The sequence below is a fragment of the Meriones unguiculatus genome, chromosome 7 (genome assembly GCF_030254825.1).
Source record: "Meriones unguiculatus strain TT.TT164.6M chromosome 7, Bangor_MerUng_6.1, whole genome shotgun sequence".
Taxonomy (NCBI): Eukaryota; Metazoa; Chordata; class Mammalia; order Rodentia; family Muridae; genus Meriones; species Meriones unguiculatus.
The window spans coordinates 110,443,392-110,461,058 of NC_083355.1; the positions used below are offsets into that span (position 1 = coordinate 110,443,392).

General features: G+C 42.2%; 1 protein-coding gene across 5 annotated transcripts in view; it reads right to left on the minus strand.

Annotated features, from left to right (window-relative positions):
• Atg2b (autophagy related 2B) overlaps positions 1 to 17,667 on the minus strand; it is a 67,181-nt gene that overhangs the window by 17,077 nt on the left and 32,437 nt on the right. For all 5 annotated transcript variants that reach the window (XR_009593075.1, XR_002476854.2, XM_021649428.2 and 2 more), the window contains 15 exons: positions 16,282 to 16,439; positions 15,755 to 15,927; positions 15,042 to 15,192; positions 13,413 to 13,612; positions 13,184 to 13,264; positions 10,454 to 10,560; positions 9,875 to 9,967; positions 9,340 to 9,410; positions 8,844 to 8,920; positions 7,966 to 8,136; positions 6,436 to 6,577; positions 4,082 to 4,284; positions 2,925 to 3,151; positions 1,380 to 1,488; positions 585 to 779 (listed from right to left, as the gene is read on the minus strand). Coding sequence is in view for 3 of the 5 variants with exons in the window: in XM_021649428.2 (XP_021505103.1) it covers positions 585 to 779; positions 1,380 to 1,488; positions 2,925 to 3,151; positions 4,082 to 4,284; positions 6,436 to 6,577; positions 7,966 to 8,136; positions 8,844 to 8,920; positions 9,340 to 9,410; positions 9,875 to 9,967; positions 10,454 to 10,560; positions 13,184 to 13,264; positions 13,413 to 13,612; positions 15,042 to 15,192; positions 15,755 to 15,927; positions 16,282 to 16,439 (2,158 nt within the window). In the remaining 2 variants the exon portion in view is untranslated. The remainder of the gene's footprint in view (positions 1 to 584; positions 780 to 1,379; positions 1,489 to 2,924; positions 3,152 to 4,081; positions 4,285 to 6,435; positions 6,578 to 7,965; positions 8,137 to 8,843; positions 8,921 to 9,339; positions 9,411 to 9,874; positions 9,968 to 10,453; positions 10,561 to 13,183; positions 13,265 to 13,412; positions 13,613 to 15,041; positions 15,193 to 15,754; positions 15,928 to 16,281; positions 16,440 to 17,667) is intronic.

Below are 17,667 nucleotides of genomic sequence, written 5' to 3' on the forward strand. Positions count from 1 at the left end.
GTATTTTCCCCAGTGACACAATGACCCTGCTCTCCTTTCAAAAAAATTTAAAAGTAAACAATCACATTTTTATCTAAGGGAAAAAAAAAAACAGAATTTTGAGTTTGAAGCCAGCCTGAGCTAGTGAGAACTTGTCAAAGAAAAAAAAAAAGAAGAAGTGGGGAGGAAGAGGATTCTATTTACCCTCCTCCCTTAAAAGCTTGTTCAGTCTTCAAAAGAGTCTTACGATACATGCCTCTCTCTCTTCAGAGGACAATAGCTAATGACAGCACCGAAGCTGCAGGCTCAATAGAGCCTGCTGAGTCTCAGAGACAGCCACTCCCACCTCACTCATGTTTCTAAGTGTGAAGGGCTGGCAGCAATCCTAATCATTTTCACACAGTTGTTTTACCTGGGTTTGACATATTGGCAATTATAGTTAGGGACTACTTTACAAAGTAAGTCTTTAAACTCAGGAATTTTCATATTAAAAGAGAAAATACATTTTTTTCAGTTCTGATAATTCTTCCCAATCCAATTTTCCAGCAGTTAGACAGAAATAAAAATGTTTTTCTAAAACTAATGAAGGCTTCAAGGCTTCTTACCATGTTGGAATGAGCTTTACGAGGCATGTCTTTGCTGCAATACAGGTACAGAAACTTATTCATTTGTGATGTTGCCAGCCGATCTCGAATTTCAAGGTCCTGAACGATGAACACCTGCCTGGAGACTGGGTGCTCTGAGAGGCTGGACTCACACTCAGGCTTACACGGGGGGTAGACTTCATGCTGAAACTTCACCTTAACAGACAAGAGCAACAGAGCACTGTTGACTTTCACTTCAATTTGGCTTTCTTTTGTTGTTGAGATTTTATGTATTTCTGTTTTTGTGGCTGTGTCGATCTATGCAGCATGTGCACGCAGGGCCTACAAGCTGTCAGAAGAGGAAACTGAATCCCCTGGAATTACACTGTCTGTAAGCTTCTCAGCCAAGCTAAGCGTAAATCAATGTAAAGCCATCCGTGCTCTGTCCCTGTGGCCTCTAGATGGTCAGAGGGGTCTTTCCATATGTGCAAGTCAAAGTTAGGCCTTCCCAGATAGACAATTCAATAGAGCAGTAGTTCTTCAAGTGACCCACCAGAAGGGCAAATGCTAGGCAGGACTCAGAAGGCTGTATCTTACAAAGGCCTCCAGGGGACTCTGGGAACCCTGGGAAAACAAAAACACCTCAGGCTCCTCAAAGTATCCAAGAAAAAGAGGTGAGAATTGCACAAGAGCCTTGCATTTTTCTACTCTGTAGGGCAGGAACTTGAGGCTTTAAGACTCAGCTGTGGGCATAACCAGAGAACCCCACTAATACACTCGCTGAAGTGATTCTTCTCTTTCAAAACACCATCTTACCTTGCTTAATTGTATTTCCATTAAAAAGTCATGATTCCTTCCTTTGCCTCCATAGACTGTATGACGTCCATGCCTTGTAGGTGTCTGAGAAGGTGAGCTATGGGGACTACTAAAGATGAAATAGGAAACAAAATTCTTCTTTGTTAAAAGAATATTCAATTTAATGAATGACATCAGCAGAATTAATAAGATACAAAGAGAAAGCATTACATAACCACTAGAATGTTCCACAAACTCACTATAAACCCTGTAATCCCAGCTGAGGCCGAGGCAGGGAGAGCAACACCTGGGTCAGAGTGAGCTCTGTGGTCTAGCATATGCTTACCATGTGCAAATGCCTTTGGCTCAAGCCCCAGTGCCACAGGACAAATGTGTTATTTATATTTTGGATATGTTGGAAATCCAATTTTATTACCACCATTAGGGATGACATTTGCTTGCTAAATATTCAGACCTACAGGAAAGCCTAATTATGATGTTGGACACAGGACACATTTGGAATGAAGCCTCAGAAATCCAAGTCAACAACAGAAAATAACTCAGTTGGGACAGAAGCATTCCTAATTAACCAGTAAGTAAACGTGCCCAAGCGCTGTGCCACATGGTTCTGCCCAGAAAGCCTCTATGCCACCCCACCCCATAGACACATTTGCTCCAGCCCACCTACACTTTCCAATGGTTCTTTCCTCACCCTACAGAACACTGCTTGGCTTAATCAAAACACTCAGCTCTGGAAATGGAGATATAGGTCGGAGGTTAAGAGCACTGGTTACTCTCACAAAAAAAACTAGTTTCAGTTCCCAGCCCCCACATGGTGGCTCAACCATCCATAACTCCAGTTCCAGAGGATCCAACTCCTTCTTCTGACATCCAAGAGTTCCAAGTATGCAAGTGCTGCAGACACTGACAAAACACAAACATAAAATAAACAGGCAAAAAAAAAATCTTTAAAAAAAGTCTAAAAATAAAATACACCCTGTTAAATGGCAGGGGCTCAAGGCAAGCATGTGCTTTGTCTTCTCACACACCACTTAATTTTATGGTCCTATTCAGTCACATAACTTTCTCTCCTTTTGGAACTGAAGGCAAGGAATGGGTCTAGTTTATTTTCATAAACAAATACAGGATGGGTTCCTGAAAATGCTTGTTGAGTGAAAATCTTCTAAGTCACCATTTTAGTGAATACATGAGAAGTACAAATAAGTTCACAGGCAACTTTAAATTACATATTGAATACTAATTTATTCATCCTTAAGTTAAACTCAAAGGCTGGAGAGATGGCTCAGGGGTTAAGAGCACTGACTGGTCTTCCAAAGGACTCGAGTTCAAATCCCAGCACCCACATGGAGACTAACAACCATCGATAATTCCAGTTCTAGGAGATCCAACACCCTCTCTGGCCTCTGTGGGCACTGCACTTGGTGCAGAGACATACACCCATAAAACACCCTTACACTTAAAAATAAATAATCTTAAAAAAAAAAAAAAGATAAATTTCATGTGTTTTTCTATGGACAGATACACTGATCCAACAAATGAACTTACATGTAACTCTTAGCTGGAGACACAGGAGGAGCTGTCGCAAAGTCTTTGCCTCCATAAAGATGCCACACCAGAGAGACCTCTTTAACAACATAGCGAATGGCGGGGATAGGAAAGTGGAGGGGGGCTTTGCTGCTATCCGTCCTTGTAATGGGCAGACTGAAATAGTCATCTCTGATCACAATTGCGTCATCAACCATGATCTTTATCACTGGCTCTTCTTCCTTCTCCTGAAACACACCAAGGACAGCACTCTCAGCTCCCTGCTGTGCCTCCCACGGGCACCCGTGACTCTACACTCTTTCTAGTAATTTCAATGTAAAAAACGGGGTAATAATTTATTTCCTCTGAAAAGGGGTCTCATACTGTAGCTCTGATTCGTGTGAAACTCATTATGTAGCACAGGCTGATTTTGAACTTGCAGCAATTCTCCTGCTTTGGAGGCCTGAGATTACAGGCATGTATTACCACATCCAGTGTGGGTAATGATTTCTGACATTAATCGTCGTCATATAATATTTTGTACCTTATTGATCATAAAATAAAATATGTTCTATAAAAAAGCATCTCATGAATAATTTCCAAAGTTTATAATATGGCTCTCACTATTTGATAATTGAAAGTATACAGACTGTGTGTGTGATTACTGTTTAAAGTAATGATGCAATCTAAACCAAACCTGACAAATTTCAACATATTAATCGCTTCTAATTACAGTTGTACCCTTAGTTCAACTGCTTTGATTTTTTTTTTTTTACCAGAAAGTTCCCAGAACCTATGACACAGATACAGTCACCTATGAGGGTGCTACTAGACTGTTCTATGTGTGTGCATTCATCTTAACCCACCATAAGTCTTCACAGACATCTCAATTTTTGCAGAGCTCACACTAGCCATTCTGTAGCCCACTAACTACACTGACCTTCCATACATTAGTGTACTTCACCAATTATAGAGAAACAACTATGCAAATGTAGAGCATTTTCTAAGCCTCATGTTATGAGCATAGTGTAATGCCCATTTACAAAGCACTAACATAAATTACAAGAAGGAACAATTTTGAACTGGGAAGAGTTACAGATTCAAAGGTCTTCAGAGGCCCTTGGCCATTTAATTTGTAACACAATTTTACAGTCTTAATCATATTATCAGTTTATTACCTGGACAGCTGCTTTTGGTGCAAAAAGAATGCAAAAGTCATCGTTTTCAGTTGGCGCCCCTGACACTGTGTCACTCATTAAGTGGTGCGTGAGCGAGGAATAGGCAGGGCTAGGTTCCTGGGACGCATTCCCACTCTCGTCTGGGAACAGGAAGAGGTCTGAACAGCACGGCTCCTGAGTGTGAGACTGTTCATCCGTGACACCTAGATGAGAAGAGGGGAACATCCGACCCACTCTGAGACACTGACGACAGCGCTTTCACCTCCTTAACCTTGCCTACTTCCTATACAGCAACAAAACCTTTTCTACTTCTTATCACAACTCTGTGCTGCAGGACATTTTGATCCCATTGTGAACCCAGGGACTGTGAACTGTAAAGCCCAGTTTCTAGTTGTGGTGTGGGTCAGCTTTAGCACACACCTTTAATCCAAAAGCTTTCTGAAAACAGGATTACATAAAGTTAACCATAGGTCAAGAGGCAGAGCAAGGAACCAGGTGACAGGAAGTAAACAGAAAGGAGGGACTTTGAGCTGAAGGGTATTTAAGACAGTGTGGAGAAGAGGCCTTTGGCTTTTTTGGTTTTTCTGGGTAGGAAAGTCAGCTGGGTGCTTTCTCTGCCTCTCTGAGCTAGTAAGCTTTCACCCCAGCATTTAGGTCTTTATTGGTAAAATAGAGAGAACAATTGGGATTTTCATTTTTTAAAACAACAGCTCTGTGAACTTGGGGCTTAGGGGGGCTGAAGTACCTCCCCAAAAAAACCTCAGCAAGAGGCAGAACTACCTTAAAAGCACAAACAAATGACTCATGACTAACTTCAAGTTCAAGAAAGTGACTGATAGCATCAAAAAGGGACAGTTCCTTCAGTTAATCAGTGAAAGAAAAGCTCAAGAATTCAACAACGGCTGCTTCCCATTAACTGGGGCTTTTACTTTGGCCAGGAGTCTGTCTTGCAGGTGGAAGAAACTGACAAGTGTCCTTAGAGTTCAATCTTAGAAACCCCTTGGGCAACACTGCAACGGGAAGGAAAAAAGATTATATCTAACAGACCCTCACCCAAAACTACAGGAGTCTCTGCTTCAGGAAGGCCAAGCTGATTCCTGGGCTCCAGAAACCTACGCTTGTTCTCATGCAGCTCTCTTAAAAGTGAAATCACAGAAGATACCCTGTGTACCAAAAGTCTTTACAAGAACACTTTACACTATGTATTAGAGCTATCCAGTCTTCTCTATTCATTCAAACCAAATATTGACATGAGGCAAAGAACACAAAAATGCATAAGACAATGTTTTGCCCTCAAGACTCTCCCAGACCAGCATTTAAATACTGACAACAGCTCTGCAGGCCTTCCTCTGTCAGAGTCCAGTGCCTAATGAAAGTTTGTCTATAATGTGCAATCAGGGTCCCTTCCAACTCTTGACAGCTTCTGCTATTTAGTGCACAGAAAGCTGAAAGCTAAGTTTATAGCCTTATTCATAATTTACCCTAAAGTTAATGCAAAATGTTTTATAATGTCATGAATTTTCTCAATATGTGCATAGTACAGCTGGCCATACACTCAGTATATACAGTCAAAGCCATCCATGAGCTCCTGATACACTCTATCTCCCGTGCATTGGGATCTTAAGCATGTACCATAATTCCCAGTTGCATCAAGTATTACTTTAAAATTACAGCTTACAGAATTTAGAAATAACTATGTTCCTCACCAGATACTGGGGCACATGCCTTTGATTCCAGCACTCGGGAGGTGGAAGCAGGTAGATCTCTGTGAGTTTAAGGTCAGCCTGGTGCACACAGTAAGCTCCAGGACAGCCAGGGTTATTTAAAGAGACCTATCTCTAAACAAAACAAAGAAATAACTATGTTCATCTTATCAGAAAAACTGTTTTCTGAAGAACAAATGATTGAAAATATTTGGATGCTTCCATTTGGCTTTCAAGGCTCTTTACTCATCTGGTCCCTTCCTGCTCTTCCAACTTTACTGTGGTAGGTATAAACAGATCACACAGCCTTCCTCTGTATTCTTGTATAGATAAACCTATGACCTTGCCAAGATGAGCTTCCTCCTCTATGTACTCCCCTTTTCACAACCAACTTGTCCTGTTTTCACTACTCATGAAACTTCCAGTCCACATTCTATGGTACTTTCTTGTGTCATTCTCAATCACCCCAAGTGGTAGTGCCCATCTTCTCCCAGTAGACCGAGAATCAGCAGACAGAGCTGAGCTGACTGCTGTACACATCCATGGGTGCAGATGTGTCTTTAGTAAGTTCCTTACGGAAAATGCTATGAGAACACACCAACAATGTGACACTGCTACCCTAGCAGTGCTCTCAGGGAAAGCTCTCCTCACCATTTGTCTGTGGTCCCATCGGGGCGGAGGCCTGCTGCATATCAATCTCTTCCATGGCATCACTCATCAGGTCCCGTAAAATCTGCTGATCTGCTTCAGGAAGCACTGGACCACGTGAAGATGAACGGCCACTGGAATCTACCTACAACCAAAAGCCTAGTTAAAAATAGCTAACGCTGACGATACTCTCAGCTTCTTGAGTGGCTATAGCAAGAGGACCACTGAGATCCAGCAACATGAGGCCAGCCTGGGAAACAAAGTAAGACATTTCTCAAACAAAACAAAACCCATCTGAAAAAGTCTTTTCAGAGGAGATGGGCAGTCACTGAGCACACTATAAGGGAGCAGAGAACAGGAAACAGTAAGAGCTGCCTCAGACCACATCCTCACAAAGCCCAGGAGCAGTTCCACATTCACTGTTTACCCTTTGCCCTGCAAAGGTGGTGTGTGTGTGTGTGTGTGTGTGTGTGTGTGTGTATGTGTGTGTGTGTATGTGTGTGTGTGTGTGTATGAAAACCCTGTGGTGCAGCCAGGGGCTTACTGAGAAAGTGTGATCTGCTCAAATCTTACTGCTGCCCCTTTAGTTCAGGGGCTCCTGAGGCAAGTGGGGATATAAACAGGAGAAAAAAATCTGAATGGTGGTTCACAGGGCTCAACTCCAGCACCACTACTTCAGCACTGGGTCTGTAAACTGAGGATCCATTAAACCCAGGCCGTACTCCTCAAAATGTGAACACGGCTCTGAAATGGAAAGACATAAGTTGAAAGCATCTTTGAGAAACTGAACAGTGTCTTTAAGAACAGAGAGTAAATGTAGAGGGAACATCTTCAGTCACCTCACTACCAGTGGGAACACAGGAGGGACAGAAAAGAAGAGTAGGATGACCTAACAAGGCACACAGTGCCAGTCAGACCCTTGCTAACAGAACTCTAACCTGAGTAAGTTCAGAGGTGCCCTACCCTAAGGAGACTGAGGATTTTGTTCATAGAAAAGGCCGTGAACAACAGCACTACAAAATAAAAACACCAATGGGACATCATTCAAGTTGGACACATGCCATCAGAAAGGGGACAAATGGAGCATAAGAAAGTAGTGACCTTGGAACTGAGATGAGGACACCTGTTCTGTTTCTCTTGCTAACTAGGGAAATCACCCAAGCGATCCAGACCTAATCATTACCTTGAGCCTCTTTTCCCCTCACTGGGCTGTAACACATGGAGGGGCAGCTCCATAGGAAGACATGGAACAAGGTATTAGAGCAAAAAGATGAAGATACTAGAGTAGAAGCAAGCTTTGCGGTGGAAGAAACATCTACCATCTGCTGCTTGCAGCATTTTGACAACTTGTTTTCTTCTCTAAGAACAGATGAAAATAACTGAAATCTCAAAAAGTATCATGTCAGCTGAGATTAATGTTCTAAAATGAAGAGCAAACAGTAGAATGGCTTTTCATAGAGGGCCTGGAATCACCTTTCCAGACCCATTACTCCCGCTCAGTGCTGTCAGTGGGATGGGGCACCTTGCCTGTACCTTGGGCTTTCTCTGTGGAACTCCAGGCTTCATTTCTGCTTTGTTAGGTGCGTGTAAGTCTCCGTAACTTGCGACATACTGGATGAGATTCATCAGCGCAGCACATGAGTCTGAGCATGTTCTGATGTGGACGACATCACTGGAACAGTGCAACTCAAACCGGGGCTCAGTCTGGACAGGGCACAGAGAGAAAATGGTAAACTACTTTTTAGACAAGAGTCACCAAGTCCCCTACAGAGTCACAGGAACTAAAATACACACTCATGGGTTGGAAATACAGGCCAGAGGTTATGAGCACTTGTTGTTCCTGCATAGGACTATTGACTATTCCCAGCATGCACTTGATGGCTCACAACTGTCTGTAACTTCAGTTCCAGGGGTCTGACATCCTCTTCTGACATTTGCAGGCACCAGGCATGCATGTGGTGCACATACATAAATGCCAGTAAAACATTCATACACATAAAATAAGTAAATCTAAAATAAAGTATACACTCATTTATCTTGTCATATGAAAAGTACTTAAATCAATTCTAGTTTTTGACCAAAATTGGGGGGTGGGGAATGTTCCAACACATTACATTTTATCTCTTAAGAATAGAACTTAAGCCGGGCTTGGCAGTGCATGCCTGTAATCCCAGCACGCAGAGAGGCAGAGGCAGGCAGATCTCTGTGGGTTCCAGACCGCCCTGGTCTACAAAGGGAGGACAGCCAAGGCTACACAGAGAAACCTGTCTCGGAAAAACAAAACAAAACAAAACAAAAAAACAGACATGGTGGCACATGCCTTTAATCCCAGCACTCAGGAGGCAGAGGCAGGCAGATCTTTGGAAAAAAATAATAGGACTTAACTAAAATTCCCACTTATTACAACTGACCTGTTCTCCATCAGAATCTGCCTTCATTGCAGTTATGGTCAGCTCTAAAAGTCCCATGTCCATCACACGAACATAATCTAAAATTTAACACAATATGTATTATACTGTTTTTAAAAACGGCTTATCCAAACAAAACCTAACAAAACTAACCTTTGTCTAAAGTTCACTGCACATGTACTAGGATTTGTAGTGTAAGAGGCCTGTCCTACAAACTCACTGTGACCTCATCTGACATCTTACTTGATTTTAGCTAGAACAAATGACTAAATACTAAGTAAATATTTAGAATGCAGAGAAACATAGCTAACACCATAAGAACATTTCAGCTTCAACCTGAAAACTCTGCAGATGTCACAATCATTACACATTTCAACATCTGTTAAAAGTCCCTAACGGGAGCCCAGCTTTCCAAAGGTACATCACATTAAAACAGCTTTAATATATTCCCACACAGTTTAACAGCAGTAATCAACCCCAAAGTTTGTTCTGTACTCACCTCTATTCAGATTTATAGTGACAGTGTTACACTTGTCAGAAAGGTGTAAAGCAGCCTCATCCATGATGATTCTGGAAAGAGATGAAACACCTAAAAACTAAGCTCTCAGTATGAGCATTGCACCATCAGCACATCGCCACATTATGCTCAGTGTTCATCACCCACAAACAAGAGTGTGACCCAAAACATATGAAGGTGCCAACGTGTCATCATCTAGGCTTTGAGCAGGTTGTTTGTTTCAGCTGATGCCCAATTGAAAAGGTTTCCATTTCAAAGATAACACACTTGTGGCACTGGGAAACTGCTCACAGGTCCTAAAAAGCCAGCTGAGAATCTCAGGGATGAATTCCTTCTCCAAAGCTGAAACCCAGCGGAGCAGAGGGACTCAGCCCCTGAGGAAGGACAGCAGTGGCTCAGTGCTGCTAACTTAAGAAAAGCTTCTGAGAAGGCAGCAGCTTGGGTGACAAAGAGCGAAGAAACTCGGTGATTCTAGCTGATGCGTCTAAACAGCAGCCCAGGGTGAGTTCACGGGTACCTGAGAGTGGAGGAAGATTTATCCAAGGCAACGCTGCTAGAAATGCTGAATGTCTCAACAGTAAGAAGGGATCGAATTGGCAGGTGAAGAGGCCTGACAGCAAAAAGAAGAAACAGATTACGAGCCTGAAGCAACTGGACTCTTCAAAACACATCCCAACCTTAACTACTCAATTATGGGATTTTTGGAGGGTTTTCCTTTGTTAGGTTTTACTGGTGACAGGATCTCACTTTGTAACCCAGACTGGCTTCAAATTTGCAGTCGTCTTACCTAACCCTACTAAGTCTTGGATTGCAGGTGTGCAACACCACAGTAGGCAGAATTATGCACTTTTCAAAAATTAATATATTTAAATTTTTATTACACTTTATATATATATATGTATATACACAGTGTGAGTGTGTGTGTGTGTGTGTGTGTGTGTGTGTGGTGAATGTATAGAAGCCAGAGGACAACGCGGGAGATGACTCTCCTTTTGTGATGTGGGTCCCAGGGGTCAAACTCAGTTTGTCAGGCTTGGTGGCTCTAAAATCAGTATGTTTTAAGTAAAACTCTACTTTGCTCCACTCATAGACTCACCTGTAATCAAGTGCACAGCTCCAAAGATGAACATGAAAAGTTGTAAATGAAGTTGGAGGGTTATATCCCAAAACAGGTTCATCAGCAATATTCAAGAAGTTTAAAATCTATAATCACAAAACCACAAATAGCCACTTTAGCAGAAATGACATTTTGCTAGAATACATTTAACAAGTATATAATACAGTGACTAGGATACTACAAGAAAACACCACTGTTGTGACGGGATGAATTTCAACAATGTGTGCACTCACATTAGGAATGCTGTGGAAGGGGAGAGATGCACTACAGGGGAGAGACTCACCTATAATAATCATCTCACTTTAAGCAACACAATTAAAATGCTAAAGTAATTGCTAAGCTGGAATTTAAAATAAAGAGTCACAGCCAATAGCTAAATGCCACAGACACCTTAGAAAACCCTGTCTTGATGTGAAACTTGCTCTTCATGGGGGTCCCCTAGGAAGCGGAGTGGGAGCGCTCTTTTGGATCACTTTCCCCTAGCTGGGCTACCTTGTCTAGCCTTAGTGGAAGAGGATACACTTAGTCCTGATGTGACTTGATGTGCTAGGGTGGATTGGTACAGGGATGGGGGAGGACAAGAAGGAGAGGAGGGAAGGTGCTTTGATTGGGATGTAAAATGATTAAATAAATAAATTTACCTAAGGAAAAAAAAAAGACAAAAGAAAAAAAAAAAAAAACCTGTCTTATGTCTATGGTTACACCACCCTAAACACACCAGCCTCCTCTGATCTTGGAAGCTAAGCAGGGCTAGACTGGTTGGTACTTAGTACCTATATGGGGAAAAGTCCTATCTTATAAAGTTAATTTTAAAGCATGCACAATAATACTGACATATTGCTCAGAACAATTCTTGAAAAGAATTAATTTGTAAATTTTAAAAAACCTGGTTTCCTCAGGAGGTAGAGTTAAGGAGATCACAAGTTCAAGGTCATCCTTGGCTTCCTTAAGTCTACGTCCTGAGTATGTGCTGAGTTTATGTGGACTGGCATCTAACTCAAGGTTTTGTATTTGATGTGCAAGCATGTTATCAACTGAGCTGTATCCCAGCCCCAGTTACAGAATTTTAGACATCAATTTCTGGAAGATATATTTTTTTTTTTTTGGTTCATGATTAATTCTGTGTCAGCACTTATCCAGTCTTTCAGTTTGCTACAATATCACCTCTCAGCATATTTGACAGAAGGTTATACTTTCTTCGCAGAATATAATAAAAATCATTGTCTATTTCTTATTGAAAAACACAAACTAAAATGTGACAGTCACATTAAAAAAAAATCTGATTTCCATGAAGTATAGATGTGATGCTTGTAACCCCAGCTCCCTGGCAGGCTGAGGCAAAAGGATCCAAAGTCCAAAGCCAGCCAAAAGCTACTCAGCAAGAGCCTTCTCAAAACACAAAAAAGGGAGAGTGGAAGGAAAGAGAAGAGAAAAGGAGAGGTAGGGATGGGGAGGAAGGGGAGAGAAGCAGAGAGGAAAGGAAAAGACCAAAGAGGAAGGAGGGAGAGAGGAAAGCAATGGCCGTGTAGCTCAGTGGTGGAGCACCTGCTTTGCATGTGAAGGCTCTAAATTGGAGGGGCACTTCTGGTTTCCTACATAACCCCTTGTAGGAAGGCAGAGAATCTAGTTTTTTTTTATAGGAGTCATTTTTAACTTCTTTCTCTTTATATGTTGCTCAGTGTGAAAGCCAGGTCCTCTACCCCACACCCATTCTCTCCTACTCCTAAGCAAATGGAGAGGACATGCTGAGTCTCTCCCTAGCCAAAGTGTATATATCTCTGCACCCCTAACAGACAGGCAGACACACATGTTTTCGTGAATACTTCCTGACAAGAGCATTTTAAAAGCATGTAATAAAGAAAAAGATAAAAGCACAAGGTCCCAGCTTTCATAAAGAACAGTGAGCATCTCACTCAAAGTCAGCTTCTTTTATCTATAATCCTTACTCACAGAAAAAGAACTAATTTGATCCAACCACAGAATCTTTTTAAAACACATGTCAGGTCAACAAGACGGCTTAGCAGGTAAAGGCCAAGCCTGATGGCCTCAGTGTGATTCCCAGAAGAGAATCAACTTAGGAAAAGCTGTCCTCTGACTTGCATACACTGTGGTTTGCCCATGTAAGCACACCTCTGTGTGCATACACACACCACACACACACTAAGTATTTAGTAAATAAATAAAAATTTAGGAAAAGAATTTTTTTGTTTTTTCAAGACAGAGTTTCTTTGTGTAGCCTTGGCTGTCCTGAACTCACTTTGTAGGGAAGTATGTAGGTAGTGAGAGAGAGATAAAAAGAAAGAATATTTTAAGCCCTAACTCTGTTCTATCTGGAGAATTCAACTGGACCTTAATTACAGGAATTCTGGTGAAATGACCCGAAGCAAAGCTGTACTACTAGCCTGAGGACATGGTGGCCCTTAAAGAACTTCTTTCTGGTTTTCAGCGCTCAATACACCACTGGCTGCTCCTCCAGGCTGGGCATTCCAACAGACCTTCCTTTTCTGGCTTCATATGAACAACAATGCTGCCACTGAGAAGTTATAGGGACTGCACCTTGAAGAAAAAGTCACCTGCCTTCTGGGTGATGAGTCTACTTCTTAAGGAAGGCAGAGCTGCACACAGTGTGTGCTTATCACAGTTCACCAAGATAAACACTCATGACTCATAAATGCTATTAAAAGGCATGGCACGGGTGACAGCTCTTACCTGCTCATGCCAACTGAGTCCAGCAGGCAGCATTCTGTGCTGTAGAGTGGCTCCTTTCAGCCCTACAGCCACAAGGAACTCCTGCATCACAAGAGAACACAAAGAACCACATTAATCCACAGAATCCCCAACTCAAGCTCTCCCAAGAACACAAAGGTGTGCCTCTTACACAGTCACCCCCAGCTAGCAATCAAATCAATAGGAATGTTTAGCACTATAAGTCACACACCTTCGTATTGCACTCTGACTTATCCGACAGTATTTTCACTGCGACTGAGAGCATATTCAGATTGTCTCCCCCGACACCGTCAGAGGCAGCTCGGCTGAGGCCATCCTCTTCAGAGGAATAAATTGTAGGTTCCAACCAATGTGGGCGAGTGGAACAGGGCAATCGTGTCTCTGTAGGGAGAATGACTCCATCCACTACGCCTAGATACACATCCAGATAAAAACACCAACAACATGATCACTTGAAATTAGTTCTGTGACTGTTTTGACTCTCACAACAGAACTGTCTCCTACTCAGAATCAGGAGTATCTGGAATTTTGTGGGGAATGTTCACATATATTAAATTATATTGGGGATGAGCAAGGCTCTGAATGCAATGCATTTTGTACTGTATGCTCCTTAGACAACAGGTTCAAGGTCATTCATGCAGTGTGCTCGTGCAGTCATGCAAAGGCTGTGCTTTGCCGGTGCCCCGTCTCAAGAGGTTGGGTACAGAATGTCCATTGTGGCAAGACACCATCCTTAAGACTTCTCAGATATATTACATTTCTACGAGGATTTCCAGGACAAGCCTTTACTCCTTTGAACCTTGCTCACAGATAACTACACTCAAAAAACCAGGAATGTCAAACACACAGGATTGTCTCTTTAAAGGAAGAGATATATAACTTCTTTTCTGCCCAAGAGGCTGGAAATGGAGGCAGTTAATAGACTGGTGACCCCTGTGTTACCTGTAGGGCCAGGCCATACCTCGCTCCCCAGACTCAAACAGAACTGGAGGTGGGTGACCTCTCCACTACTGTACTACTGAGACCATACCAGATCCTCCCCGGGCCTTTAAGATGAAACATGTAGTCTATCTATAGAACCCATCTTCATGGAAGAAGTGGCATGTACTTTGAGAAGAGTTTCAACATAATCATGCCTCATTGACCACACAGGATTGTGTTACACCAGGAGACATTTTTCCTAATTGCACTGTGCTTAAGTATGCCTAAAATAAACTGCACAGTGTCAGACTCTTAAGTTTGAGCCATTACCAGCTACGAAGTCATGTTGAACCAGACTTTCTTCTCACCTCACGCTAATATTGTGGTTATTGTGTTTGCAGAGAGCCCCATAGAACTTAACATGGTTCTGCTGGCATAATGGCCAAAAGCCAACACAGTAGCAACAACACTCTTCTCTTTGTCAATGTTTGTATAACTGAGAGCAAAACTTACCAAAAAACAAAACAAAACAAAACAAAACAAACAAACAAAAATTCTACGATTCTAAAATGCTAGAAAAATAAGATTTTCCTGTCTCTGTGCCTATTCAGAGTAATCCACACAGTTAGTCAAAATTTGGTAAATTTTAGTCAGGTGTGGTTGTGCATACCTATAATCCTAGAAGTTGGGAAGCTGAGGCAGGAGAATCTCAACTTCAGGACCAGTGCAGCCTATATAGTGAGACCTTGTCTCAAAACAAACAAAAGGTTCTAATCTATAAATATGATTTTGGCACTAGAACCAGAACTCCCAAAAGAAAACAATTTATCAGATCAAAGTTGTATTCTCAAGAGCCTGCCTTTATCAAATAGGAGACCCAACCGCTAAACAGAAGAGAAGAAAGTGCACAGCGCCCTACCTTTGTGGTGCAGACTGAGGCTGCTGGAGTGCAAGCAGACGTAGTGCTTGTCATCCACACCTTCATACTTTGTCACACAGAACACTGAGCCACTGGTGAGCTCTAGCCAGAATTCACCATGCTTATCTTCCATCAGCTCTCCATTATCTTGCTAACAAAACAATCAGAAAAAAAAGTCACTTTTTTTTTTTGGTCAGATTTCAGCACTATAGACAGAACCTAGAACTTTGTAGACAGTAGGTAGGCTTTTAGTCACTGAGCTCCAGGAGCCATTATTTAAAAGCAGAAAGCAAGAACGTCTCTTTGCATGCTCATTCTGAATCTAACTCAGGAAAATCTCCTACACCACAAAAAGCAGTCTAATTCTTGAGCCATTCAATACCCTAAATCATTATTCAAAACACTGACTAATGTGTGCCCCACATACATAAGTCTTCTGCAACAGACATTTGTGCTTCATCCTCTTTTAAAACGAGAAAGGAAAAATTTACAATTACTGCCATCACTGGCAGAATTAGCATGTGCTTTCTAACGGGGGGGGGGGGGGCTTACAGCCTTAGAACAGCATGAAAACTAGTTCCCAAAGTAGCTGTGTCGTCTGGCATCTCAGAACACTGCTCCCCTCTATACACACACACACACACACACCTGCAACCATCCCCTGCACTAACAGGACCTCACCGCACCTCATTACAGAGATTACAAAACCATACCTTTACATCTGTGAACACTGCCATTAATCCATGATTGATATTCAGAAGGACTGAGAGGAAACTCTGAGAGTTCTTGTTCTGAGAGTCCAACTTTTTTTTCCTACGGGAACGATAGTTGGGATCAACAGCAGAAAAATACTGCAAAGTCTCTTCTTCAGATCCGCTGTCTTCATCTACGCAGGGAAAAGACCTACTATTACAGATTCTGGCAGCTAAGCAAGACAGCAGCTTACAAATGATCACAACAGTTCTTTGCATTTTTGCAGAGGACAGAACGACAAGGCAGATGGGCCCCCTTAAAGGAATTCAAACATGTGCACAATCACACCAAAGATTACACATTTGAGCAGCAAAGCTCTTATCAGAATAGACACAGAAATGGGAAATATTCATAGAAAGCTCTAAAGAATTTATAGAATAAAACAGAAGACAAAGTCTGAGACACATTTTTAAGTCAACAATTAAAAGGGCTACTACTCTTATATATAAATTAGGTGCTTATACTGAACAAACATAAGCCACATTACCATAGTGAACTGCAGATTTAAAGGGACTGAAGCTGTCTTTGCTGAAGGTGTTTATCAGCTGACTGGCCACCGAGAGCCCAATGCCATAGGAAATGTTTTCAAGGGTCTCCACTGGTGAAGGGGCTGTTGGCTCCCAGAGAAGCAGGTCATTAAAGATCCTAGAACACAAAGGGCAAAATGGACAGGAAACTTAAGGTGAAACCAGACTGAGAACCCACTTTACAGGACCATGTTTGTGGTATGGCTTCAGACAGCGAAATGGAAAATGACCCTGTGAAGGAGTTTAGAACAGCAGCTATGTGCTTTCAATGGTAAAGCAGCTGACATGGTTACAGAGCAAGAGCAGAGAAAGGAATCTGAGACACCTAACAAAACACTCAACTAGTGTCACCCATGTTAATACACTCCAAGACCTAATCACGCCTCTAAGTGCACCTGAGAGATGGAAGCTAACCAAAGATCAAAACTCACAAACAGCCAGGGGTAGAGATACATGCCTTTAATCCTGAGAGGCAGAAGCAGTCTCAGGCCAGCCTGGTCTACACAGCAAGTTCTAGACCATCAAGGGCTGCACATAGTTGAGACCCTGTCTAAAGAGAAAGCCAAACTCCCAAATGACAGAAAGAAAACAGCTCTTTTGTTGTTGTTGTTGTTGGCAAACTGCAAAAGGGACCCTCTCAGCAGTCCTTCCCACCAGCCCCAAGGGACAGACAGAAGAATCACTATTCCACTTTATCCATAAAGAAACCACCACTTAAAGCATAAGTGGGGGCTAGAGAGATGGCTCAGAGGTTAAGAGCACTTTCAAGGGTCCTGAGTTCAATTCCCAGCAATCTCATGGTGGCTCACAACCATCTATAATGAGATCTGGTGCTTTCTTTTGGAGTGCAGGCATACACGCAGGCAGAACACAAAACAGAATAAATAAATCTTAAAAAACAAAAAAAAAAAAAGCATAAGTGATCTCCCCAAGGTCACACAGCCAATATTCATGGTTAAACCCAGCTCCCAATTCAACCCTTTGTCTAGAGTAGCTGAGATAGCTTTTTTTCCAACAGATAGCTAATCTCCCCTAGGAAGAAGGCAAAGGATGAATGCAGGCCACAGGATTGTCTCTCCTAACTAGGAGAGACATCTACCTACTAAAAAACACACTAGAAAGGCCACAGCTAGGCCTGGGCTGCATACTGCCTCTTCAATAAATACTATAAAGATGTCCTCTGCACAGCTTTAAGACAACTGCAATTTCACAATGTTCTCTAGGTTTGTGCCACACCTCCTTCACTTCATCTGTTTCCATCACACCCTGTGACTCCTCCTTGCCACCTCCTAGACTGTCACACCATGGCCCTGAGATGGACTTAAGCCTAATTATCTCAGTCTATG